This window comes from Littorina saxatilis, linkage group LG3 (genome assembly GCF_037325665.1).
Source record: "Littorina saxatilis isolate snail1 linkage group LG3, US_GU_Lsax_2.0, whole genome shotgun sequence".
Lineage (NCBI taxonomy): Eukaryota > Metazoa > Mollusca > Gastropoda > Littorinimorpha > Littorinidae > Littorina > Littorina saxatilis.
Genome location: NC_090247.1, coordinates 23467844 through 23495407, shown reverse-complemented (window position 1 = coordinate 23495407; position 27564 = coordinate 23467844). Strand labels below are relative to the sequence as shown.

Here is a 27564-nt window from a genome sequence, read left to right as displayed (position 1 = left end):
TTTTGGTCACAGGCTGATGCCATGATTATATCCCTTGACAGTATGGGTCGCAAGCTGATGCCATGATTATGTCCCTTGACAGTATTGGTCGCAAGCTGATGCCATAATTATGTCCCTTGACAGTATGGGTCGCAAGCTGATGCCATGATTATGTCCCTTGACAGTATTGGTCGCAAGCTGATGCCATAATTATGTCCCTTGACAGTATTGGTCACAAGCTGATGCCATAATTATGTCCCTTGACAGTTTTGGTCACAGGCTGATGCCATGATTATGTCCCTTGACAGTATTGGTCACAAGCTGATGCCATAATTATGTCCCTTGACAGTATTGGTCACAAGCTGATGCCATGATTATGTTCCTTGACAGTATTGGTCACAAGCTGATGCCATAATTATGTCCCTTGACAGTATTGGTCACAAGCTGATGCCATAATCATGTCCCTTGACAGTATTGGTCACAAGCTGATGCCATGATTATGTCCCTTGACAGTATTGGTCACAAGCTGATGCCATAATTATGTCCCTTGACAGTATCGGACGCAAGCTGATAATAAAGCGCAACAACATAGACTCAAAGACTGATGCCATGAATATGACCCCTGACAGTATTGGTCGCAAGCTGATGCTATGATTATGTACCCTGAAAGTATCGGACGCAAGCTGGCCCTGATGGGGATGGTGGCGCTGCAGGCGGCGTCCAGTATCGCCGTGGCGTGGGCGCCATCCTTCGTCATCTACGTGGTGCTGCGCTTCCTGACGGGATTCACCATCTCAGGCCTCTTCCTCGTCATCTTCGTGCTGGGTGAGAAACCTTGTCTTCATTATTACCCTCGTCGTCGCCTTTGTTATCGTCAATATTTTGACTTTATCTTTTAAATGACCATGACGTGTCGACGTCCGTGGAACGAGCTAACTGTCCACCTCGTGTAGTTTTCTTGATAGATGATCTAGCCAGCCTCTACCGCTGAAGAGCTCTCTAGGCGGCGTATTGTGCAAGTTTGCGGTTTGAAAGTGGATGTTATAGCCAGTAAGTGGGCGCAGAACCTGGACTGAACCCTTCCAGTACCTTTAACATTAAGGGATGCTCAGCGTCAGTGTATTTTCAACAAAGGCAGTTTGAATTGTTTTGCTCGTTTGAAGTGGTCCTTACAAAGCACCATTCCTAGTTTCATGAAATCCATCGTATTCAGAGCAGCTTTCCCATTTATCGTATTCAGAAAGTGATGGATTTTTTCCCACAGGCATGGAACTGGTGGGTCCCAAGAAACGGATGTTTGTGGGCATCGTTGTGGAGATGTTCTGGTCGGCGGGGGTGATGCTGCTCGGCGGAATAGCCTACGTGGTGCGAGACTGGGACAAGCTACAGATGATCATGTCCTTCCCCATCCTACTGCTCCTGTCCTACTGGTGGTGAGTAGTGACGTCATACTGTACAGATGATCATGTCCTTCCCCATCCTACTGCTCCTTTCTTACTGGTGGTGAGTAGTGACGTCATACTGTACAGATGATCATGTCCTTCCCCATCCTACTGCTCCTTTCCTACTGGTGGTGAGTAGTGACGTCATACTGTACAGATGATCATGTCCTTCCCCATCCTGCTGCTCCTTTCCTACTGGTGGTGAGTAGTGACGTCATACTGTACAGATGATCATGTCCTTCCCCATCCTACTGCTCCTCTCCTACTGGTGGTGAGTAGTGACGTCATACTGTACAGATGATCATGTCCTTCCCCATCCTGCTGCTCCTTTCCTACTGGTGGTGAGTGGCGGGATTCTGTACATGATTACTGTTCTTTGCATTGACTGATACTCAGACTATCTTACTAATCGACTAAATGGTAACTCGAAACATAAAACCTCACCACCCCGAGTCTGGTTGAGACGATCTTCACGGCACCTTCAAGCCTTCGCTTTCACTTATTGATGCAGATAAAACGTATGATACTGACGATTTATCTTCTGGTCAGATGTTGAGTGTTCCATGTTTCTTGGCAGGTTGATCCCCGAGTCCCCCCGTTGGCTGTTGGCACGTGGCCGTGACGCAGAGGCGGAGGAAATCATACGTCACGCTGCGCGCGTCAACAAGGTGATGTTACCGGAGAAAGTGTTTGACAACAAGACGTTCGATGAGGTCAGCCAGAATGAGAAAGTGTGGCACATCTTTACGTCACGCGTCCTCTTCATCCGCACCGTCATCCTCTGTCTCAACTGGTGAGTGTGTTGTGTTGTGTTTTGTTCTGTGTTGTGTTGTGTTGTGTTGTGTTGTGCGATGCTGTTTTGTGTTGCGTTGTGTTGTGTTGTGTTGTGTTGTGTTGTGTTGATGGGGTTGAGTTGAGTTTTCTTGAGTCGCGTTGTATTGTTTGCTGGACCAGGGGAGAATATTGACCAATGAAAGACGATGAAAGTCGCAAGTTTATTTCAATGCTTGTTATTCTTTTAGGTGCCAGGAGATTGGTTCCCCATATCTCTCACTTACTCTTTTGCACAGATTGCATGCATTTAGAGCGCTTACTGTTCTTTGTTTATCAGATCGTCACCCGTTCTTGTCATCAGATCGTCACCCGTTCTTGTCATCAGATCGTCACCCGTTCTTGTCATCAGATCGTCACCCGTTCTTGTCATCAGATAGTCACCCGTTCTTGTCATCAGATCATCACCCGTTCTTGTCATCTGCGCTCTTTCTGCATGTCGTGTTGTAGATGTGTGTGTAGCCCAGTGGTTAGGACGTCGGCCTTCCGCGCGGAAGGTTTGGTGTTTGAATCCCGGCCGCTTCTGGTGGGTTAAGGGTGGAGATTTCTTTAGATCTCCCAGGTCAACGTATGTGTGCAGACCTGCTAGAACTTATTACCCTTCGTGTGTACACACAAGCACAACCACGCACAACAAATCCTGTAATCTATGTCAGCGTTCGGTGGGTTTTAGAACCACAAATATACCCAGCATGCATCCCCCGAAATCACAGTTTGACCGTGCCTATTTGGCGGTGGAAACGGACATACACGTACAAGCCCGTGCCAACAAGTGTAAGTCACGTGGGAGTCGCAGCCCACGAAGGAAAAAAGAAGAAGAAATGTCATGATGAATCGTGTCATGTCGTGATGTGTTTTGATTTTAAGCACGGTTCATCTTATTTGTATTAAAACATGTGTTGTTGTGTTCAAGTTGGTGTGTTTCATGGTGTTGATTGTGTCGTTGACAGGTTGGTGTGCTCCATGGTGTTCTACGGCCTGAGCCTGAACTCGGGCAACCTGGGCGGCAGCGTGTACGTCAACTTCCAGCTGATGGCGGTGGTAGAGCTGATCGCCTACACTGGCTGCGTGCTGCTGCTCAACAGGCTGGGGCGCAAGGTCACGCACATCGGCTGCATGATGCTAGGGGGAGGGGCCTGTCTCAGCACCATCTTTGCCGTCCTCTATACTGCTGGTGGTGAGTTATTGGTTGTTGGTTGTTGTTGTTGGTTGTTGTTGTTGTTGTTGTTGTTGTTGTTGTCCTGTCTTAGCACGATTTCGCGAAGTGTTTTACCAACAATTCAGCACCAAAGCTTCTGGCGGCAAGCTTCGTGAAGTAGACTTCGCGAAATTGACTCAGCCCGAATAATACCAGGCGTAAACAAAGGAAACAACGATGCTGAGAATAAAAAAAAAATTATATTAAATACTACGAAAGTTAATCATGATGGGAATTCTAACTTTTGTTTGACATGAAGTGATTTATAACTCATCCTCTGTGTCGCTGACCGGTTTGCCACCAATGTGTGTGTGATTGACCGGCGTGTTGTGTGTGTGTGTGTGTGTGTGACAGAGGTCAAGACGTGGCTGACCATCGCTCTGGCCCTGATCGGCAAGCTGGGAGCGGCCGCTGCCTTCGCCATCATTTACGTGTACTCCGCGGAGCTGTTCCCAACCATCGTGCGCAACTCTCTGATGGGCGTCACGTGTCTCTTCGCCAGGCTGGGCGGCATGATCTCCCCTTACATCGCAGACCTGGTGAGTCGTCACGTCAGTGCTCGCATTGAAGAAGGCGGAATGGGTAACAAGTCGAAGACTAAAGAATGTTTGATAGTATGCGAAATAGATAATGTTCTGAAATAACTCTGCAGGGCTCCCCATAGAGCGCGTCCCTGCGTCATATACGCACTAGAAGCCGAAAACACGTACTAGGAATGTATGGAGGGGGTCCCGGGACGCACTAGACTTTAAAAGAGCGGGTCCTGGATTGTCATGTCCACCTAAAATATTCCAAGGAAGAATATCGTTCACAGTACACAATACGTGACCACAATGTTTTATAAGTACACTGGGACTTTTCGGCTTTTGGACCCTTAGGAGCCTCTAACGTTCTGCTGTGGGGGTCCATGGACCCTCTAAAAATTGAAAGTGGGGGTCCCGGGACGCACTAGGAGGGTCGTCCGTGGGGAGCCCTGACTCTGTCAAGTTGTATGAGTCGTTGAAGAGTTGCTTTTCCTTGCTTTTGCTTGGCAACACTGAAGCAAGCTAAACGTAACACTGGCGGGCGGCCTGCATTCGCCCATGGTCGGTGATCTATGCCAGTCAAATCTTGCGACTGACCGACATCTCAGTGAGAACTAGCTCCGATCTGTGCTTTTTGCACTGTTCGCTCAAATTGACCATCTTTTAGTTCAATAGTACGCACTTCGGAGCTGACTATCTGCATTGACGATGTAATCTCGTTCCTCAGTGCACAGATCGGTGTTTCCAAGAAACCCATAAACCCCCTACAGAGTAAGTTCGTCTATGACGCCTTACACACAGTTATTACAGCTTGTGAGATGAGGTGTCAGTGATCCAATCTAACCGAAACTACTGTTGTTTTCAGGAGGACATAGTGGGCGGTCAGTTTGGGCGCGCCCTGCCCCTGCTGGTGTTTGGGACAACCACGATAGGCGTCGGCCTGCTGTGCGTCTTTCTACCGGAAACTCTACACAGACACCTGCCCGAGTCACTGGAAGATGCAAAGAAGTTCGGCAGGTAAGACGCTGCTTCTGGTCGCCATGTTGGATGCATGCCTAGACTGTCAATCGTGGTTGTCACTAGCGGTTTGTCTTTCGAGATCCCACCGGCATAATATGCGGAAAACACACATTTAAAAGAATCAATTCTTTATTTTTTAATTTTTTTTATTTACATATATGTTTTCGAATATATATATACTTGATAATTTAAGAACACGGAATGTCAGAGGCCTCCAGCTTGTGAAGGAGAAAGGTAGACAAAAGGCAATGCAGAAGACTACTTGGAAAATGTGGCAATAATCCATTCCTTGTTAATTCAACTGCCGGATTTTCAGTGCAAAGTTGAAATACGTGTTGGAAGAACTCGTCAAACAGTTCTGAACGGTCAGAAGATTATCTTATTGCAGTAGACTTGTGCTTCGTTGTGTCAACACTGAACGGTCACGTGATCGTCTTATACTTGCAAATACACTTGTTTTTTGCTGAGCGCAGGTATCTTAAGACGGGTCTTACTGTCCAAAAACAAATATTTCAAGGAGCAAAGGACATTGTAACTAAGTTAGTACACGCAGCAAAGACAACCTTCCTCCAAACCCAGATTATTGCTTGCGATTCAAGCAATTAACTGTTCGATATTTGCTGCCGGTTGACCGGCCGCAGTAAGGTATCCCCACTTCCCACTGTTTTCCCCGCTAGTCAGCTGCCAGATGTATTCAGTGATTATTTTATCAAGAAGGTTTCTGATATTCGTTCTGAACTTGATCAGATGAGTGCACATTCTGCTTCCTCCAGTCATGTTGATGTTCCGACTGATTGTTCTTTTCCATCATTTCAGCCAATCAGTGAAAAAGACCTTAAATCCATTATTCTGAAGTCCAAACCAACAACTTGTCCACTTGATGCCATACCCACACCACTGCTTTTTGAGAATCTTGATGTGTTGTGTTGCCAAATCTTACTCAAATTGTCAATGATAGCCTGTTATCTGGTGTTTTTCCATCATTGTTCAAAACTGCACTTATCAAACCACTTCTCAAAAAACCTAGTCTTGATGTCAATATTTTGAAGAATTATCGTCCTGTATCTAATTTATCATTCTTGTCCAAAGTTTTTGAAAAGGTAGTTTTGAAGCAGCTGTTGTCATATTTGAACACCCATGATTTGATCTCGCACTCTCAGTCCGCTTATCGCCCTTCTCACTGTACTGCAACAGCCCTACTTAAAGTAATCAGTGACATTCTGTCTGCTCTGGATGGTGGTGATGTGTCAGTGCTTACCCTACTTGACCTTTCTGCAGCGTTCGACACGATTGACCATGTCACGCTTCTCCATAGACTTCAGACTCTGTACGGCATATCCGGTCCACCGCTAGCATGGCTTGAGTCCTATCTCATTGGCAGGACTCAGGCTGTGCTTGTCGATGGCCAGATGTCTGCTCCAGCCCCACTTTCTTTCGGTGTTCCTCAAGGTTCAGTACTCGGTCCCATCCTTTTCATCATGTACACTAAGCCCCTCTCCACACTGATTCAAAACCATTCTGTTTTAAATCAGTATTTTGCTGATGACACCCAGCTGTATAAACCCAGTCCCCCTGCAGAGACACATTCCGCCATCCAGACCATTCAGACATGCATCACTGATGTTAAATCTTGGATGGTCGATAACAAACTCAAGCTGAATGATGATAAGACTGAAGTCTTACTGTGCAAAAAGAAGAACACTACATTTCCCTCTCCCCAACCTGTTTCTGTTCAAATAGGCAACACCGACATTCTTTTCTCACCATCAGCTAGAAACCTTGGATTCACCCTTTCATCTGACATGACCCTTAACAAACACTATCTTTAGTCTGTAGAGCAGCTTATTTTGAGCTTCGTAAGATCAGCACCATTCGCCACACACTCTCCTCTCAAACAACTAACACTCTTGTCTGTGCCTTTGTTCTTTCTAAACTTGACTACTGCAACTCTCTTCTCTCTGGCTGTCCTCTGTACCTCCTGCATAAACTACAAAAAGTCCAAAACTCGGCAGCACGCCTCATTCTGAAAGCACGAAAACGAGATCACGCAACACCACTTCTTCACACACTGCACTGGTTACCTATTCAAGCCCGCATTGACTACAAACTGTCCACCCTCTGCTTTAACTTCTTTTCTGGCTCGTCTCCTGCTTACTTCTCTGAACTCCTCACCGTCTATTCTCCAGCAAGACAACTCCGTGCCTCTTCTGACTGTCGCATCCTTACCATTCCACACACCAAAACCAAAACATACGGACAACGCACTTTTACTTTCTGCGCACCCACACAATGGAATTCTCTCCCCTTTCACATCCGCCACTCTCAGTCACCCCAAGCATTCATTCGAGCACTTAAAACGCACCTCTTCAAGAAATACAACCCCTGATTTTGTTTTCTCAGTCCATCAGTAGGCTACATGTAGTGTATTTGTTGTTTTAGTGATAATGTATATAAACATCTAGGACTGTTTTCAGCATTGTTGATAACATGTTCTGTTTGATTAAGGGTATTCAGCTGGTATTTCCTTGTTTTTTACTACCTATTTTATTCATGTTTTTATTACTTAGTTTAGTGGAAGAATCTTTTGTAATGTATGTTTGATGGTGTATGCTTTTAATTAAGCGTTGTTGACTATGAATGTAGATGTAAATGCTTATATAACTGTGTTTTAATTTTAAATGTGTCAAGCGCAAAGAGCATAATTGTAAAGTTATGATGTTGCGCTATATAAATGCTCATTTATTATTATTAAATTTTTTTTCCCACAGTGTCCATTTCTTGTCATCGGGTAGAAATACCGTGGTTAGGGTTAGGGTTGTAACGATTCGTCTTGTCGCGAATTAAACGTTCCGATAAGTTACCATTTCTTTGTTTTTAATAATGTCATGATTGTATTGTTACTAAAAAAAAAATAAAAAAAAATAAAAAAATCGATTTTTTTTTTCTTTTTCAAAATTGCATTGTAAAGACAAATTCATGATTGTATTAACTGTTATCCACCTGACCGTTTGCAGGAAAGTGGAGGGCAGGCGGCGGGCGGGGACACAGGACGTCGAGTTTGACGTGGAGACCCTCCACCCCCACACGGGAGAAGGTCCGGAGAGAGAACCGCTGACCACAGACAGCCACGACAAGCCGGCATCCAACAACGTCATCTACACACCTTCCGCCACCAACGGAGTCAATGGGAGACTACCCATGGTGTCTTCTAAAGTTTAAGAATTGTTGCCCTTCCTGGTGCAAAATGTGATGATCCGCCATGACCTTCCATCCGTGCATATTTTATTTTTCTTTGGCGCCGGTTTTTCAGCGTTTGGGGTAAACGCTTAACCTTTTGGTTTTTACATTTAGTCAAGTTTTGACTAAATGTTTTAACGTAGAGGGGGGAATCGAGACGAGGGTGTGGTGTATGTGTGTGTGTGTAGAGCGATTCAGACTAAACTATTGGACCGATCTTTATGAAATTTGACATGAGAGTTCCTGGGTATGATATCCTCAGACGTTTTTTTCATTTTTTTGATAAATTTCTTTGATGACGTCATATCCGGCTTTTCGTGAAAGTTGAGGCAGCACTGTCACGCTCTCATTTTTCAACCAAATTGGTTGAACTTTTGGTCAAGTAATCTCCGACGAAGCCCGGACTTCGGTATTGCATTTCAGCTTGGTGGCTTAAAAATTAATTTATGACTTTGGCCATTAAAAATCTGAAAATTGTAAAAAAAAAAATTGTTTTATAAAACGATCCAAATTTACGTTCATCTTATTCTCCATCATTTTCTGATTCCAAAAACATATAAATATGTTATATTTGGATTAAAAACAAGCTCTGAAAATTAAAAATATAAAAATTATGATCAAAATTAAATTTTCGAAATCAATTTAAAAACACGTTCATCTTATTCCTTGTCGGTTCCTGATTCCAAAAACATATAGATATGATATGTTTGGATTGAAAACACGCTCAGAAAGTTAAAACGAAGAGAGGTACAGAAAAGCGTGCTATCCTTCTCAGCGCAACTACTACCCCGCTCTTCTTGTCAATTTCACTGCCTTTGCCATGAGCGGTGGACTGACGATGCTACGAGTATACGGTCTTGCTGCGTTGCATTGCGTTCAGTTTCATTCTGTGAGTTCGACAGCTACTTGACTAAATGTATTTTCGCCTTACGCGACTTGTTTTCTTTTGAATTAAGTGAGTGTGAGGTTTTGTTATATATATTTTTTACAAATAAAAATTGATGAAACAGCTAACACTCTTAGAGATCCTCATTAGCACTTGACAGAATGATATACATGTACTGTGTGCTGTAACATGCGTTACACAATTCTCAGCACACAGGGTCACTATAGTTACTGTGCTGTAACATGCGTTACACAATTCTCAGCACACAGGGTCACTATAGTTATTGTACTGAACATGATTTTATGTGCATAAAACCACTGATTATTTTTCTATCAAGTATTTGTTGTTTAAGTATTCTGATATGTGACTCGAGATTTGTACCCAACACAACGAAAACGAGGCGGCTACCACAATACTTTGTATTATAGGGCCGCTACCATAATACTGTATGCTATAAAGATAATAATTCACCCCACCTGTGTGTTTGTTTTGATAATGCTTCAAACCTATGAAATTGATTTTATTTTTGACTGCATCTTTATATATATGAAATTGATTTTATGTTTGACTGCACATACATACTATTGTATATATGAACTGTGTACTTGCTTCTTCTTACTCATATTGACAATCGATCGTCACAGGCTACAACCACTGTGTATCTGTTCTACCTAATTATGTATTTCGTATTATATCCTTCTGCTGTTCTGTGACCTTTTATAGGGCATTTTGTGTCACTTGCATTTCTGTCGCTCGCTGTCATTTTTAGTTGGTGATATGTAGGGGGGAGGGGTGCGGTTACGGGTGGCGCAGATAGTGTGTGTGTGTGAGTGTGTGTGCGTGCAGGGGGTGGGGGTGGGCGGGGGCGAAATGGTGTTCGTTTTAGGTAAATTGTTATTCTCTCTGAACCAGTATTTTGACTCGTTTTAGGTAACTTGTTATTCTCTCTGAACCAGTATTCTGCATCAGGGTTTTTCTTTTGTCTCAATAACGTCGTGTGTCTGTATGTGCCCGGTGTGTGTGTGTGTGCGTGCGTGCGTGTGTGCGTGTGTGTGAAAAACAGAGCGAGTGATTGGGAGGAGATAGAGGAAGAAGGAAAAAGATATATATATATATATATATATATATATATATATAGAGAGAGAGAGAGAGAGAGAGAGAGAGAGAGAGAGAGAGAGAGAGAGAGAGAGAGAGAGAGAGAGAGAGAGAGAGAGAGAGAGAGAGGGGGGGGGGGGGAGGAAGGGAGGGGGGAGAGAATGAAACTGAGAGTTGCGATGAACTTTTCGCAGCTGAGAGGATATGACTCAAGTGTGATGATTGTTATCCGCTTTATTGCAACGGGTTCCTCATTCTCCTCAGTGTCATTCTCAGACAACTTTGTGTCAAAGTGTGCTGTATTATCACCAGGTTTTTCTCAACATTGCCAAACCCACTCTATAGTCTATGCAGGGAGTGGTAGCTCTTCATCATGATAAGCGTGCGTGTGTGTGTGTGTGTGTGTGTGTGTGTGTGAGTGTGTGTATGCCTGCGATAACATTTCCAACCTCGCAGCATTTTAAGTTCCACGTTAAAGTGCCAAGCGTTGATACATGTTTACTTACCTGTCACGGAAAATCTTCCTTCATCTGCTGGGATTTTCAACCCATTTTGTTTATTCACAGTGTAGGCTCATCTTCACACACAAAAACGCATGACTACGTTTGCAGCTTTTCGCAAATTTTCTTCAACGAAAAAATAGGGAAGAGTACCCTCTCAACCGCAGCATAATTACGCTGTTTGGCGACCTTGCGCAATCAATTTTTTTTAAAGAATTCCTTGTCAGAAATTTTGCTTTCTTCACACGTGCAAAGTTGATTGAAATGATAGCTTGCTTGGTATAATAGTGCGCGAAAACATCGTGAACCACTTGCAAGAATGTATTATATGTGAAATGTCTGTATGTGAAATGTACGGGCTGGCCAGGTAGCCTACATGTGTTTTGTCTAGGTGATTTGTTGGAACTGTTTTGCGTTGTAAATGATCCAGGACAGCCCACAGGCGGAAGGTATCGTCCACTGGACTACTACTATCACAGAAAGACTGCAAGGTATGTCACTCACCTTCGAGTCTTCTGTGTTCTTGGAGTCGCTTCTTGGGGAAAAATATTGTTCAAGACGGTTTGCCTCTTCCTACAGTCTGTGTAAGGGACAAATCATGTATCCGCACCGAATATGCATACCAGCGCTCATTGGTTAATAACAGGATATTCGATGATTATTTTCCCGTGGGTAGCTTCCCTTTGCTGCACAATATTTACATATGTTTTAGACCAATGAGCGCTGGTATGCATATTCGGTGCGGATATATGATTTGTCCCCAAGTGGATTAGCGGCTCGCAAACGAAGATTCGTCCAAATGATGGTTAAAAACAACCTGCAGCGGACGGAAGCTGAAAACTAAAGGCACATAATAGTTCAAACAATCATTCAACTGTATTTATTTGACCTTACACAGACTGTAGGAAGAGGCAAACCGTCTTGAACAATATTTTTCCCCAGGAAGCGACTCCAAGAACACAGAAGACTCGAAGGTGAGTGACATACCTTGTAGTCTTTCTGTGATAGTAGTAGTCCAGTGGACGATACCTTCCGCCTGTGGACAGCCAACGACGCCATGCTGGCGTCAAGCTTCTCGTGGAAAGATGGCATTATTTACTTCAGTTTCTGCACGCAAGTCAAAGACGATCTGGGAATAAAGGTGGGGGGGGGGGGGAGGGGGGGGTGGAAGGGGGGTCAATGTCGTGACAATAACTGAACAGCCAGGTTGTCGGCAGGAAGGTGTATAGAGACTGCGCTGTGTACAGGAATAAAGTCATGTTGTCAATGCTGAACTTAGTGTCTAAATTTCTTGTGTGTGTGTGTGTGTGTGTGTGTGTGTGTGTGTGTGTGTGTGTGTGTGTGTGTGTGTGTGTTGCGCGTTGTGTCCAGATTTTTTTAAGTCGTTGTTCAACCTGCCTGACGACACTTTTAAATAGAACTCAAACACCGATCTCGTCTCATGTACACTTGGCCAAAAAATTATTGCAACAATTTTCGCACGCTAAGAAAAGCATTAAAACGCAATTCATTTTAGTTAAACTTTATATGCCCCAAAAGTTAATTATGTCAGCTGTACATATCATTTGTCCGATTGATGGTACTTTGTATAGGCATCCCGTGAAAGCCTGTCAAACAAGGTCACCCCTAAAATCGACCTGACAAAAACCATAGCCCCGTATTTTAAAATCTGTAAAAAATCAGAATATGCACAAACCAAACACTTCTGACAACCATTGGAAAGGCCATTCAATTTCCTGTTCAGAACATTTTGCTTTCCGCACCTGACTTCTCTAGTCTTTATGTAGCCTTTTGTCAAAGGCGGTAGGTGTCAACCGTTTCTGAGGCCCAAAAGGGCACGTTTTGCGGCCATTTTTGAGGGGGTCCTCCACCCAAAGAGCCATATCTGCTCAAGTTCTCAATGATTTGCTTTGGAAAGTTCAGAAGTTATGACCAAAATGTGTATACCTTTTGGGTCATATATGTTCAACTAAAATAAATTGCGTTTTAATGTTTTTCTTAGCGTGCGAAAATTGTTGCAATAATTTTTTTGCCAAGTTTATGTCAGATGTAATTCATTTTGTAATTACCACCACACCAACCACTATTTTAACCACCACAGTCAACAACAACAACAACAACAACAACAACAACATGTAGGAACCAATACAACAGTTGAAGTTGCAAAATAAAAAGCTTCGGCTTTAACAACAACAACAACAACAACACAACAACAACAACAACGTGACAACATGTAGCGCATTCACATCACGTTTTAGCAAATACACCACAACATGACACAATGAAATGGTTACAATCTTTCACGTGAAAAAAAACCCCACCACAAATTAGTTATACATCGTAGTGATTGATAAGCATCTTTCACTGTATAAAGAATCATTCATCAGACGTAATTATACGTCACAAATAGATAACTCAATATACGTCACAGAAAGATCATTCATCATACGTCATTGTAATACGCATGTTCACAGGCAAAATAAAACGTGCACTGTAGCGATCAAGCACTGTAAGCGTACAACATGAAACATTACTTGTATTGTTAACACTTTGTCATATTTCATTATTTTACACATGCTTACAAACAATCCCAGCAAACATTGCACCCTCGGATCGCATGCGTAAAACACTCGGCACGCATGCATAATGTTTGTTGGGTCTGCACTCGAATCGAGCGCGTCACGCATGCACAAAATCGAACACGGATTTCTGCACTCGAGTCGAGTGCGTATCGCATACGTGAATGCGATACGCATGCGTTTTCACGCATGCGATACGCATACGATTTTGCAAATCGTCTCGCATGCGATGCGCATGCTTTTTATGATGCTATATTTCTCGTCACTGTGTGACGCGTTCCTTCCGAGCTCTATTTGCATTTGACGTCATTCCTGTTGGCGACGATGCCCTGTGCAATATTTTAGCTCACAGTCCCTCTGAATCTTTTTAAATTAAAGAAAAGCCAAATTCTCAGTTAAAAAAAGAAAGAAAATCGATGATCCCACAGAAAACTCAAACTCATGTTTATAATTTATCAGCGCTAATTTTTTTTCTTTTCGAAACATTTTGCTCCGACATCTTCGCTTCATGTTAACATACGCTTTTGGAGGAAGCACCTCGTTGACGTAAAACATGAAAGTTACATTCATTGTCATGGTCATATCATGGTAACGTAATGATAAGCATCTTCCACATGAACAAACTTTTGATCACACTTAATTCATCATGACAGGCATGTTACACAAAACATGACACACACACTGTAGTGCTAACACATTGTTTATGTTATGCTATGCATGTTTCATATTCAAAGCATCCAATATACATCGGTATGATAGGCATGTTTACACACAACGTGAAATAATTCTGTAGTAGTAACACCTTACGAACCACACTAATACGAACATATATTTTTGAGAGAGAAAGTGAAACAGTCATATGTTATACGAAAATTTAAATAAAAGAATTATTCAGAACATTCATAAATAGTTAAATAAAAAAAATAAAAAAATAAAAAAATAATAATAACAAAGAACAATGTTTCCAAGGCGTCTTTAATGCGTTAATTTGGCAACATACAATGTAGTTTTACGCTGAGTGTCCCTCATATCTAGAGGTATTTTGCAAGACACTGGTAAAAAAAATACAGAGGAAACGAAACGATTTGCTCACGTAAACAACTGATTTTTTAATTTTTCGTAAGCTGTTTGTGGTATTTGCTAGTGAACCTTTACATCAGCAGTTTATCTATGTTCCACTTTCAGGAACAACACGCTCAAACATATGAAATGCTGATATTTAGCAACAACACGACAGAAAATAATTATTTTGTTTAGGCTTTTGCTGGCACATGTGGACCTCCAAGTGAACTTTGAGCGAATGTTGATACAACCGTTACACAATAATAATAATTGTCAGTAAGTACTGGTGTCACATGACTGATGTGAACCAGTTGATTGGCTAATGGCGATGCGCTCAAAACTGTTAGCGCACTCCAAGAGTGCGCTAACTTTTCCACACAGCGTATTCTTCCGCCCTTTGCCTGAGCGAGACTGTACTCTCATCCTCAGAATTAATAAATGACAGGTAGCTTATATTCTCCACAATACCAAATGACCATACATTTCCTGCTTCTCAATTAAAGCAGAAGGTTTTTTTTCTGACAGATTGCATGTGCCTGTGCCACTGATCTAAAAATAGAACCCGCTGTGTCTAATTTTTCAGTTTCGACTTGCGAAGATTCTTCTCATAATTATGCCGTGCTAGTGGCATGTAGCTTATTATCCACATTACGAAATGATGAGTTAGTATACAATTCCCAGTAGCTAACAGAAAACAAGTGTTATTCCGATAAGTACCAGCTAGATCAGTATTTGGAATACAGTCAAACACGCTTAAGCCGAACTCGCCAGGGGAATGAAAAATCGTTTCGCTTATCCGAGTTTGTGCATATCCGAGTTCGGATAAGCCAAACCTTTCCCGAGAAATTACCCTGCAGTTCGGCTTAAGCGAATTTTGTCAGGATAAGTTGTAAAATCACTTGGAATGTTTCTCTCTCTCTCTCTCTCTCTCTCTCTCTCTCTCTCTCTCTCTCTCTCTCTCTCTCTCTCTGTGCGTGGTGTGTGTGTGTGTGTGTGTGTGTGTGTGTGTGTGTGTGTGTGTGTGTGTTTACACGAATAAGATCAAAACAGTGACAAGTTACAAGTGCTTTCTTCAGTGGGGCTTTATTAATACCTCAAAGCCAACTGTAAAAATAAATGGTGAAAACAGAGACACATCTCAGAAACAAAACCAAAGATTCCACAAGCAACTACGCTTTTGTTAAAATGATTTCAAGTAAATCATAATAAATGTAATGTTTAATGAAACCCTCTCCATTAAAGAAAGTAAAGAAACAAAATTAGAGGCAAATGTTTTGTTTCGCTGCATGTTTATTGTGGTTTGATCTTCACTCGCTCAAAATGAGCACATATATTCCTCAGGTAGAATTGCTCTTCACAAAGATCTCTTCCTTCTACACGTCATCAGTTTCTCCGCATACTCAAAAACAGGTGACGTGTTCGCTTCCGTATGATAATTATAGCCGTGACGAAATATATTTATCTTCCTGACGTGTTTTTTCAAGCAAAAAAAAAAAAAAAAAAAAGAAAAAAAGTCTCTCCGACGTGATCGACAGTGTTTAGAGTTTGGCTTATCTGTCAAAATCATGTTTGAGATGTCCGAGTTTGAGTTAGCTATTTTTTGACAGAGTTTGGCTTATCCGAATTAGAAATAGTCTTACAAAGAGGGTGGTCTGGCGGGGAATTGGTTTTGGTTTCAGATATCCGAGTTTTTTGCTTAAGCGTGTTTCGTTTAGGCGAGTGCGGCTGTATACGTAGCAGACTACACTGAAATACGACTGCTGCATCAGTTCAGTAAATGAATGGTTTCCGAATTATTATTTCAAGGCAAGAACAATCGGAATCGAAAACGTGTAGGGTTTAGAACGTTCTTACCATATCTCTCTTTCCATCTCCCCCCCCCCCCCCCACACACACACACACTCTCTCTCTGCACCCCCTTCTCTCTCTCACTCGCTCTTATAAAGCACCCAGTCGCCGAAAGAAGTGTCTCCACTGGCTATATACAACTTGATAGTCGCGGCCGTGCGTTTGAATCCGACAATGAGATGCCCCCCCCCCCCCCCTCCTCCCCGCCTCCTCGTCACACAGAGTTGCCGTTCTTGCCCTTCCCGTCCTTCAGGGGGATATCGTTGTCCACCGTGATCTCCGCCTTGTCCGACTTGCCACAACAGAACGACGAGGCGCTGTAACACAGAGACAGTGCAACGTTCACAATCCTGACTCCTCGCGTCTTGTGCTCTTACTTTTGCTGCAACCCAGTTTTATTATTTGTGCACAGAGAAAACACATGTGTGCACGCATACACACGCGCGCATTTACGCACATATGCACGCATGCGTGCAGCCAGCCACACACATGCTGCGCGCACGCACGCACGCACGCCCGCCCGCACGCCCGCACACACACACACACACACACACACACACACACACACACACAGCAAAACAACGACAGATAGACAGCAGAACCACAACACCACACCACACTATCCACCCACCATCCTCTGCCGATGTCGACGTTCTCCAAGAGCTGTGGCAGGGGTCTGCCGGCCGTCTCTGGCAGGAGGAAGGCCAGGGTGGCGGCGAGCACGGACAGCGATCCGAACAGCAGCATGGGGAGCACGGGCAGCACGGAGGCCGACTCCAGGATGATGGGCGCCAGGATCCCCCCGATACGCGCCGACATGGAGGACACCCCCATCCCGATGTTCCTGTGGTGACAGAGAATTGGTGAGATAGTGACGGTCACACAACGAGCCCATCCCGATGTTCCTGTGATGACAGAGAATTGGTGAGATAGTGACGGTCACACACCACCCCCATCCCGATGTTCCTGTGGTGACAGAGAATTGGTGAGATAGTGACGGTCACACAACGAGCCCATTCCGATGTTCTTGTGGTGACAGAGAATTGGTGAGATAGTGACGGTCACACACCACGCCCATCCCGATGTTCCTGTGGTGACAGAGAATTGGTGAGATAGTGACGGTCACACAACGAGCCCATCCTGATGTTCTTGTGGTGACAGAGAATTGGTGAGATAGTGACGGTCACACAACGAGCCCATCCCGATGTTCCTGTGGTGACAGAGAATTGGTGAGATAGTGACGGTCACACACCACGCCCATCCCGATGTTCCTGTGATGACAGAGAATTGGTGAGATAGTGACGGTCACACGACACCCCCATCCCGATGTTCCTGTGGTGACAGAATTGGTGAGATAGTGACGGTCACACAACACCCCCATCCCGATGTTCCTGTGGTGACAGAATTGGTGAGATAGTGACGGTCACACAACACCCCCATCCCGATGTTCCTGTGATGACAGTGAGATAGTGACGGTCACACGACACCCCCATCCCGATGTTCCTGTGGTGACAGAATTGGTGAGATAGTGACGGTCATACAACACCCCCATCCCGATGTTCCTGTGGTGACAAAATTGGTGAGATAGTGACGTGAGATAGTGACGGTCACACAACACCCCCATCCCAATGTTCCTGTGATGACAGTGAGATAGTGACGGTCACACACCACGCCCATCCCGATGTTCCTGTGGTGACAGAGAATTGGTGAGATAGTGACGGTCACACACCACGCCCATCCCGATGTTCCTTGGGTGACAGAGAATTGGTGAGATAGTGACGACCACTCTACAACATTTGGTGCTTGTTTGCTGTTCTAGAGCTAAGAATTGCGATGTGTCGTATTTCGTCAAGCGTGAAGAACATCCTGAGGGAATCCACGGCTGCAACCACAAGTTCGCTCACTGATCTAAACATATTTTTAGATCTGTGGGTTGGCTTTGACCAAGGGACACCACCCAAGTTCAAATTAGGTGGGTACGATCCAGCTTCAATCCGAGTTTTTTCCCCATGGTTTCCAACTCTGTTCAACTTGCTGACACTAACAAAATTTGATACACATTTTAATGATCTTATCTAATAATAATGTACTTTGTCTGGGGCTATTTCAAGCACAGGTCGACACTGCTTTCAAAACATCCGTATGGTATGTCACACTGAGTGAAAATATAAGCAGGCAGTTTAGCATTTGTCTGACAGCACGCTCACAAGCACTCATGTACGCACGTACACACACACACACACACACACACACACACACACACACACACACACACACGCACACACACACACACACACACACATACACACGCGCATACACACAAACACACATACACACACACACACACACGCGCGCATACACACACACACACACACACACACACACACACACACACACACACACACACACACATACACATAAGCATACAACTGATGACTAAAACAAGCACGGACACTTAGACAAATACAAACACAGACTGAAAAGCACAAAGCCACTGGCACACACACTGATACAGACACAGACAGACGCAAACTATAGTGACACACCGGCAAAGACGCAAACGACAAATAAAGCTTTACAGGAAAGTGTAAATGCGCCTATACGTGTCAGCAAAATATTAGAGATTTAGATCCACGACGTGTAGTCAATCAATCAATCAATATGAGGCTTATATCGCGCGTATTCCGTGGGTACAGTTCTAAGCGCGGGGATTTAAAAAAAAAATTTTTTTTTAATGCAATTTATATCGCGCACATATTCAAGGCGCAGGGATTTATTTATGCCGTGTGAGATACACAATACATCACGCATTCACATCGGCCAGCAGATCGCAGCCATTTCGGCGCATATCCTACTTTTCACGGCCTATTATTCCAAGTCACACGGGTATTTTGGTGGACATTTTTATCTATGCCTATACAATTTTGCCAGGAAAGACGTGGGATCTGTAACGTGCACACCCCAATGTAGTGTACACGAAGGGACCTCGGTTTTTCGTCTCATCCGAAAGACTAGCACTTGAACCCACCACCTAGGTTAGGAAAGGGGGGAGAAAATTGCTAACGCCCTGACCCAGGGTCGAACTCGCAACCTCTCGCTTCCGAGCGCAAGTGCGTTACCACTCGGCCACCCAGTCAAGACGTGTACCTGTATGTGTAGAATTTGGCGAACGCCTGTAGACTTAAAAGCTCGATTTGATGATTTAACTGGCCGAAGTTGACTTCGCGAAGTCTACTTCGCGTAGCTGGCTACACGAAGCTTTAACACTGAATTTTCGGTAAAAAGACATCACGAAGCTTTAACACTGAATTTTCGGTAAAAAGACATCACGAAGCTTTAACACTGAATTTTCGGTAAAAAGACATCACGAAGCTTTAACACTGAATTTTCGGTAAAAAGACATCACGAAGCTTTAACACTGAATTTCGGTAAAAAGACTTCACGAAGCTTCATTAAGGACCGCTTTTACAAGCACCAACACTCTTTACAACAACAGTCAAAACGTCAGCACTTTATTACGTCAGAAAGACGTGTTTTCCTGGCGTCAAAAGCCCTGTTAAGGGAAAAGAAGGAAACAAGCAAAAGCAATCAAACTGAAATTGAAAAAACAAAACAGTCAAAACACCTGAAACTCTTCAAACAAACATTGAAACAAAACACCTGAAACTCAGGTAAAAGCCGCTGACAGGTGCGCCAGGTGTGTGAGTCTCACCTGACTACAGTGGGGAAGACCTCAGCGGCGGCCAGGTAGATGATGCCGTAGGAGGCCGTGATGCCGAACTTTCCCACCATGGCCAACACTATGGTCGCCGTCTGCAGCGCTGTGGTCACACACACCACATATACGTCGTAAACCACACACATCACACATTATACGTCATACAGAACACAGCATGCCTGCACACATCACACTGCACAATATGTGACACAACGACCCCCCCCCCCTCCAAACTCCCCATCACCATCATCCTTCTTTAGGGGTGGGGAGGGAGGGGGGGGAGTTCTCAGGTTCCGAAAGCCTTCATAAAAATAGATTTTCAAGTATTGTGTATTGCTTTACTTATAGATTGTATATCAACAAGATGATTGAATCCAAGTACTTATGTTTCATTGAAAAAACCTTAAATGAAATTGGTCTCTCTGGCCTTTGGACTTCTCAAGAAAATATCCAATACTCAAGCACATGGTTTAAAAAGAAAGTAAAAAGAAGTCTATATGACCAGTATATCCATAAATGGTTTACAGAAATTGGAACAAAAAATATGTTTTGGAATTATCGAATGTTCAAAGATATTTTTGAATGTGAAGACTACGTCACAACCCTGCCATATCAGCAATGTGTTTCAATGATGAAGTTTAGAACATTAAACAACAATTTACCTGTACAGAAAGAACGTTATCTTAACATCCCGAGGTCAGAAAGAACTTGCACCAAATGTGTATCGCATGACATAGGTGATGAATTCCATTATTTATTTGTCTGTGATTTTTTCAAAGAAGAAAGAGCTGAGTTGTTACCACCTTACTATTGGAAAAAACCTAATGCACTTAAATTTAAAAAGTTGTTTGCTACTAAGAAAAAGAAATTGCTAAAGAATATTTTGGACTTTACTAATAGAATTTGTAACAGTTTTTCATAGTTTTTTTATTTTCTATTTTTTAATTTTATTTATTTATTATATTAGCATATATCATGATTGTATTGATTGTATGTATTGTTCAAAATGCCCCCATGGGTTATGGACCAATAAACTTGAAACTTGAAACCTACCACCCATCCCCTTACCCGGCACATGTGCCTTTTTTTTCTCAAGGAGTAACCCAAAAATACCCCTTTCACATACCACATTAGTTTCAACATGGCAGCCCCTCTGCCCTTGCTTCATGTTGGAAGCCTCTAGGCCCTCCGTCTCATACAAAAGGTCCCATAACAACCCTGCCTTACCTTCCCTTTGTTTTGGTATGACGCTCCTCAGGATACAAACAACGCCCTTACCCCCCAACACACACACAACTAGCCAGTCTCACCTTCCGTGTGTTTGGGTATGACGCCACTGAGGATGCAGGCCAGGCCCCCCAGGTACATGGTGACGATGAGTGGCAGACGGCGCCCCACCCTGTTCAGCAGCACGATGCACAGCAGGTAGGCCGGGATCTCCACAGCCCCCGCCAGGCAGAAGTTGAGGTAGGGCGACCCCGCAAGGTTCTCCGTGTTGAGAGACAGGCCGTAGTACACCAGGGCGTTCACCAGCCTGTTGGACACATCGACACAGCGTTAGACACACATCAACACAGCGTTAGACACACATCATCACAGCGTTAGACACACATCAACACAGCGTAAGACACACATACACACAGCGTTAGACACATCAACACAGCGTTAGACACACATCATCACAGCGTTAGACACACATCAACACAGCGTTAGACACACATCAACACAGCGTTAGACACACATCAACACAGCGTTAGACACACATCATCACAGCGTTAGACACACATCAACACAGCGTAAGACACACATACACACAGCGTTAGACACATCAACACAGCGTTAGACACACATCATCACAGCGTTAGACACACATCAACACAGCGTAAGACACACATACACACAGCGTTAGACACATTGACACAGCGTTAGACACACACGAGACAGACACAAGTTGAGGTAGGGGGACCTGTCCCGCTGTAGCTCCTTCACCACCTTTGGGTGGGGGGGGGTGAAAGAAAGAGGGGGTGGGGGGTGAAAGAGGGGGTGGGGTAAGGGTGGGGGCCTTACAGTTACAGACGAAAGACAGGTACTGACCAGTTGAACCAGACGTTGAGGGAGAGCTTGGCCATGGCAGGGGTCCTCACACAGTCCAGCACGGTGTACTGGCGCGTGGCCTTCATGGCGGGGTCGCTCTGAAGCTCCTTCAGCAACTCGGGGGGCACCTCGCGACCGTTGATCCGAGCCGCCTCCGTCAGCACCTGTCGAGCGCGCTCCTCCTCGTTGTGCGACAACAGCCACCTGATAGACTCCGACAGGAACCTGTGCACAGGACGTGACACTTTGACACAGGCTACAGTGCGACGTTCAGGCTGACTCGTCCTAGATTGTGCGGAGATTGTCCATGTACAAGCACAAGCCACAGTCTTAAACGACTTCACTCTGCTTCAAAACTGACAATCGTTTTTGCAACAACTTTATTAAACAATAACTGAAACAGCTTCAGACTAATGTTGGTACACTTGAACCCTCATTGTACAGGTGTACTCACCACCATTAGATGACAAAGAGAACAGCTGGAGCGAAGGCGATCTTCTAGGCCCTTGTGAAGTGCACATTAACTAACTTCGGTACATATGAACTCCTCGCAGTACAGATGTACTCACCACCAGTAGACGACGAAGAGCACGGCTGGTGCACATTCTGATCTTCATCGCTCAACGGCTATCGCCAAATATCTCTCTGACCGGACGCTAAAGTCCTACGCGAATCTATTAAAACAAGAATACAGAGTTATCTCCCATATGTTGTTCACGAGCAGTGTTCGCGAGACCAAAAGGATTGCAGATTGGCCGACTTCAACAGTGATCTCCGTTCTGTTCTTCACAGTTATGATAAAGACATCGTTCTAAGGTCAAAACAAGTCGACATTTTGGGACTGCTGCCGGAAGGAGACCGTAATATGGTTGCATCACTGTCAAAAAATCGTCTGCTCCAGCGAGCGCGGAAACCAAACGGTTGATTATCACGTGACACTTTTGCCATATTTAGAGTTGTTTGCACAGTAAATACAGCCGCGAAAAATAGCTCGCTTGAAACTGTCCTACATATCAATTCCTTTGTAATTTAAAAATTACACAACACCATGAAAAATCATTATCGACGAACGCGAATCTGCTTACATCCATAACACATTACGAAAAGATCTAAATATGTAAAAAATCGATTTCCTCGCCAGACAAGGAAAACCAAGGCATCCTGTCAGGGATAGAATGAGCCGAACTCATTTTGACTTGAGTTCAGGATGGGCTGGAGCAGTGATGGCGATCTCCAGAAACCGCCAGTCCCGAATGAAGTACACATGAACTAACTGCGGTACACATGCATGAACCCTTCGACTCATACTACAGATGTACTCACCACCAGTAGACGACGAAGAGCACGGCAGGAGCAGTGATGGCGATCTCCAGATAGCGCCAGTCCCGGATGAAGTAGGCGATGCCGGCCAGAGACATGAAGCCCACACTGTAGAAACTCTGGATGACGAAGCCCGCGATCACCCGGTACTTGGGTCCTACCAGCTCTGTGGCTGTCACACAACACTGTGACACGTCACAAACTGACAAGGACCATTTGATTGACCAATACATGTAATGTCACGCGCGAAATGGCTCCTCATATTGTTCAAGAATATTCACTCTTACACAACCCATACAAAACCGACCGAGTTAATTCCGGAATTTGTCTATTACAAGTCCATGTAACCGGCACGGTTGGCCTAGTGGTAAGGCGTCCGCCCCGTGATCGGGAGGTCGTGGGTTCAAACCCTGGCCGGGTCATACCTAAGACTTTAAAATTGGCAATCTAGTGGCTGCTCTGCCTGGCGTCTGGCATTATTGGGTTAGTGCTAGGACTGGTTGTTCCGGTGTCAGAATAATGTGACTGGGTGAGAGATGAAGCAAAAAGCCGGATATGACGTCATCAAAAGTATTTATCGAAAAAAAGAAAAAAACGTCCGGGGATATCATTCCCAGGAACTCTCATGTCAAAGTTCATAAAGATCGGTCCAGTAGTTTGGTCTGAATCGCTCTACACACACACGCACAGACAGACAGACAGACAGACAGACAGACAGACAGACAGACAGACAGACAGACAGACACACACACCACGACCCTCGTCTCGATTCCCCCTCTTATGTTAAAACATTTAGTCAAAACTTGACTAAATGTAATGAGGGTGTGACAGAGCCGCCTCAACTTTTACAAAAAGACGGATATGACGTCATCAAAGACATTTATTCAAAAAATGAAAAAAAACGTCTGAGGATATCATACCCAGGAACTCTCATGTAAAATTTCATAAAGATCGGTCTAGTAGTTTACTTTGAATCGCTCTACACACACACACGCACAGACAGAGACACACACACACACACACACACACACACACACACACACACACACACACACACACACACACACACACACACACACACACACCACGACCCTCGTCTCGATTCCCCCTCTTATGTTAAAACATTTAGTCAAAACTTGACTAAATGTAAAAAGCAAAGAGGAAGTCTGAAATCGGGGGGTCTTAACAGCGGGCTTTACTGTAACAACAGAGGCGAGTCTCACAGAGCGTGAAGGACACGAGGAAGGCCCCGGTGTGCGCGGCGCCCTGCAGGAAGTACATGGGCAGGAACACCAGCATGCTGGGAGCAGCGCTAGCCACGCCCCCCGCCACCACCAGCATCGCCACGCCCACAAAGAACAGGGGGCGGCGCCCGAACCTGGAGCGACAAGAACAGTCAGATGTCGTCAGTAGTTCTGTCGTTTGTTTGTTTGTTTGTATGTTTGTCTGTTTGTCTGCTTGTTTGTATGCTTGTCTGCTTGCTTGCTTGTCTTTTATTGTGTCAGTTTGTTGGTGTGTTTGTTTGTTTGTTTGCTTGTCTTTTATTGTCTGTTTGTTGGTGTGTTTGTTTGTCTGCTTGTTTGTTTGTTTGTTTGTATAAAATGTGTGTGTTTGTCTGTCTCCTTGTTTGTCTGCTTGTATGCTTGTCTGCTTGTTTGTTTGTTTGTTTGCTTGTCTTTTCTCGTGTCTATTTGTTTATACAATTATCATTAGCTCTGAACCGTCGCGATATAACCTTGAATGGTTGAAAACGACGTTAAACACCAAATAAAGGAAAGAAAGGAAATTAGCTCTGAACACACAATGACCACCACATTTTCCCCGACGCCTTCGTGTAATAAGGTAGAGAAGATCTGGGGGACTGTTCACATTTTGGGCAGAGCAGATTGACAGCACTGCAGTAGTCTTCCTCTCAGTGTCTCTAGCCAACAGTCAAGGAAGTACACAGTGCACAAGCATCCGTACGGGAACGACCCACAGCTGAATAACATAACACAACACAACACATTGCCTACAACAAAAGGCTGACTGTTTGAACGTGAGACTAACTATGCCACAAGTTGATTGAATGTCAACACATGGCTGACTTTCTCTCTTTCTTTATTTGGTGTTTAACGTCGTCAGTTTTCAACCGTTCAAGGTTGCCTTAATTGAGACCAACAATGGACTGACTGACTTTTAACACAGGATTGACTATCAACACAGGGCTGAGACCACAGAACACTTCAACCAACGGAACACTGACCTGTCGGACAGCTGACCGAAGATGACGGCGCCCACAAGCCTGCCCGCGAAGAACACTGACCGCGACGTGCTGCGCCAGAACTTGCGATCACACACCAGTTCAAACTGCACACACATGCATTGAGTAAGAGCTTCTAAGCCTGACAGTAAAGATCCCGCGTACAGTGTATAACGAGCAGTGGTTATATATCTGTCTGCCTCACTGTCTGTCCATCTCTCCTACAATCATCATCATCGTCATCGTCATCATCATCATCATCATCATCATCATCATCATCATCACCATCACCATCACCATCACCATCACCATCATCATCATCATCATCATCATCATCATCCCTTAAAGGTGAGCTAAAAGTCTTACGTCTGACGTGATGGTGGAGTCATACTGGTCAGTGTAGAAGACGTAGCCCGCAGGACAGCTCTCCCGGCCTATCCCCGTCACGTTCACATCGCTAGCGTTCCCCACCAATTCCGGCAACGCCTCATCCGGATTCAACCGGTAGCACTGCGTGTCCGCCGGCGCTGGGATCAGCATCTCCTGCAGCTGCGATTGGCTGAAGTTGAAGCGCGTGGTGTTGACGTCATGCGTGCTGCAGTGGAAGCGAGGCTCGGCGCCGACGAAGACCATGTTGAGCGCGTGCCAGGCGGACACGACGGCAAAGCCACACAGCAACAACAGTCGTGTCTTCTGGTACCGCCCGAACTCCCCGATCACCTTCAGGGCGTCGTCAAGATGCATCACGACTGGCTCTGAAACACAATGAGACTCAAGTTATGTATGCTAAGTAGCCTGAGTCTGAAACGCCTAGACAAGTAGGGCATTTGAATGAGAACTGCAGCTCAGTTTTGTCAGTACAGACTTTATATTAGTTTTAGGTGAATCGTGCTTATGTTTTGGTGATGAAAGAGCATAGAGGTAGCTCTCTTAATGCAAATTATATGTTATGTGTCGATTTGACCCTCGATTTTTCCTCTTTGTTTTTTTTATGTGACGTCAGATTGCTGACATAAGGTCGACTATGTTTTGACTCTAAATCGAAAACATGTCGACAATAGAACAAATTAAGGTAAATGATTTACTATGTTGTATATTATTGACGTTGGAATACATAGCTGGAGCGTAAAGGTTAGTGTCTATAAAGTGCACCCAATCTTAGTGTGAAGCGTTGGGAGAATTCTTGATGTAATTGTTTCACGGTTTTTCATGGGGAATTTCTTGAACATAATTGCTACGCATTTATGTTATGTTTAAGACGGTCATGCTTTGTATGGGGAGTGTTATTCATTGATTAAGTGTTAGTTTGGATATTGAATCTGTACGGAATGTGAACGTGGAATGAACGAGAATGTATGAGTGGTACATGAACGTTTGGAAGAAGAGATGGTTTTAGAGAATGTTGTATTAAGACTTGGTTAAATTCTTTAGGAGTTTCCATGAGGGATTTCCATGGCGTATAAGGGAGGGACCTTACACGAGAGAAGCGCTAGACGACGGTGGAAGCAAGGGACCACCTCGGCGCAGATGACTAGACGAGTGGAGTCTTCATCGATACCGGTCGTAGCTGACGACGGTTGTTTCCGCTACGGGCGGAAGGGTTTCTCGGGGAGAAACCTGGAAGGTGTGTGTTGGCATCTTCAATGAGATGTGTGTTGGCATCTTCAGTGAAAGGTGTGTGTTGGCATCTTCAGTGAAAGGTGTGTGTCGGCATCTTCAGTGAAAGGTGTGTGTCGGCATCTTCAGCGAAAGGTGTGTGTTAGCATCTCTGTGTGTTGGCATCTGAATTCATTATTCTACGAGGATTCAGCGAGACAAGTAAGTGAACTGGCGACATGCAGTGAGCCGTGATACGAACTCGTGAGTGTCTGTTAGTACCTTCTTGTGTGCGTTAATCAATATTTGAGAAAGTATGGTTATAATATGTATTTACATGCCTTGAGTGAAAGCTGGAAGATTGTGCGAACTGTGTTGAAAAGTTGTTTCGTA

General features: G+C 44.3%; 2 protein-coding genes across 3 annotated transcripts in view; one reads left to right on the top strand and one right to left on the bottom strand.

Moving 5' to 3' along the window:
• LOC138961916 (organic cation transporter protein-like) overlaps positions 1-10804 on the top strand; it is a 41211-nt gene extending 30407 nt beyond the window's left edge. The window contains exons 5-12 of one of the 2 annotated variants that reach the window (XR_011454350.1): positions 650-804; positions 1244-1412; positions 1999-2214; positions 3203-3429; positions 3805-3989; positions 4840-4991; positions 8009-10003; positions 10048-10804. Coding sequence is in view for 1 of the 2 variants with exons in the window: in XM_070333588.1 (XP_070189689.1) it covers positions 650-804; positions 1244-1412; positions 1999-2214; positions 3203-3429; positions 3805-3989; positions 4840-4991; positions 8009-8213 (1309 nt within the window). In the remaining variant the exon portion in view is untranslated. Of the gene's footprint in view, positions 1-649; positions 805-1243; positions 1413-1998; positions 2215-3202; positions 3430-3804; positions 3990-4839; positions 4992-8008 lie in introns of both variants that reach the window. The other variant, XM_070333588.1, reaches the window with a different exon arrangement.
• Positions 10805-16403: 5599 nt separating this feature from the next.
• On the bottom strand, positions 16404-26363 carry LOC138961915 (organic cation transporter protein-like). Its single transcript, XM_070333587.1, has 9 exons — positions 25942-26363; positions 25579-25682; positions 24557-24711; positions 23337-23505; positions 22014-22238; positions 21230-21453; positions 19914-20022; positions 16833-17045; positions 16404-16518 (listed from the first exon to the last, which is right to left on the bottom strand). The coding sequence occupies exons 1-9, from the start codon at positions 26317-26319 to the stop codon at positions 16416-16418; spliced, it is 1680 nt and encodes a 559-aa protein (XP_070189688.1). The 5' UTR covers positions 26320-26363; the 3' UTR covers positions 16404-16415.
• Between the last annotated feature and the right edge of the window lie 1201 nt (positions 26364-27564).

Coding starts and splice junctions, on each gene's coding strand:
- LOC138961915 (XM_070333587.1), bottom strand. CDS start 26,319: ATGCATCTTGACGACGCCCTGAAGGTGATCGGGGAGTTCGGGCGGTAC. Junction 24,712..25,578: donor TTCGGTCAGCTGTCCGACAG/GTCAGTGTTCCG, acceptor TTGTCGCTCCAG/GTTCGGGCGCCGCCCCCTGT. Junction 23,506..24,556: donor CCTCGTGTCCTTCACGCTCT/GTGAGACTCGCC, acceptor GTTGTGTGACAG/CCACAGAGCTGGTAGGACCC.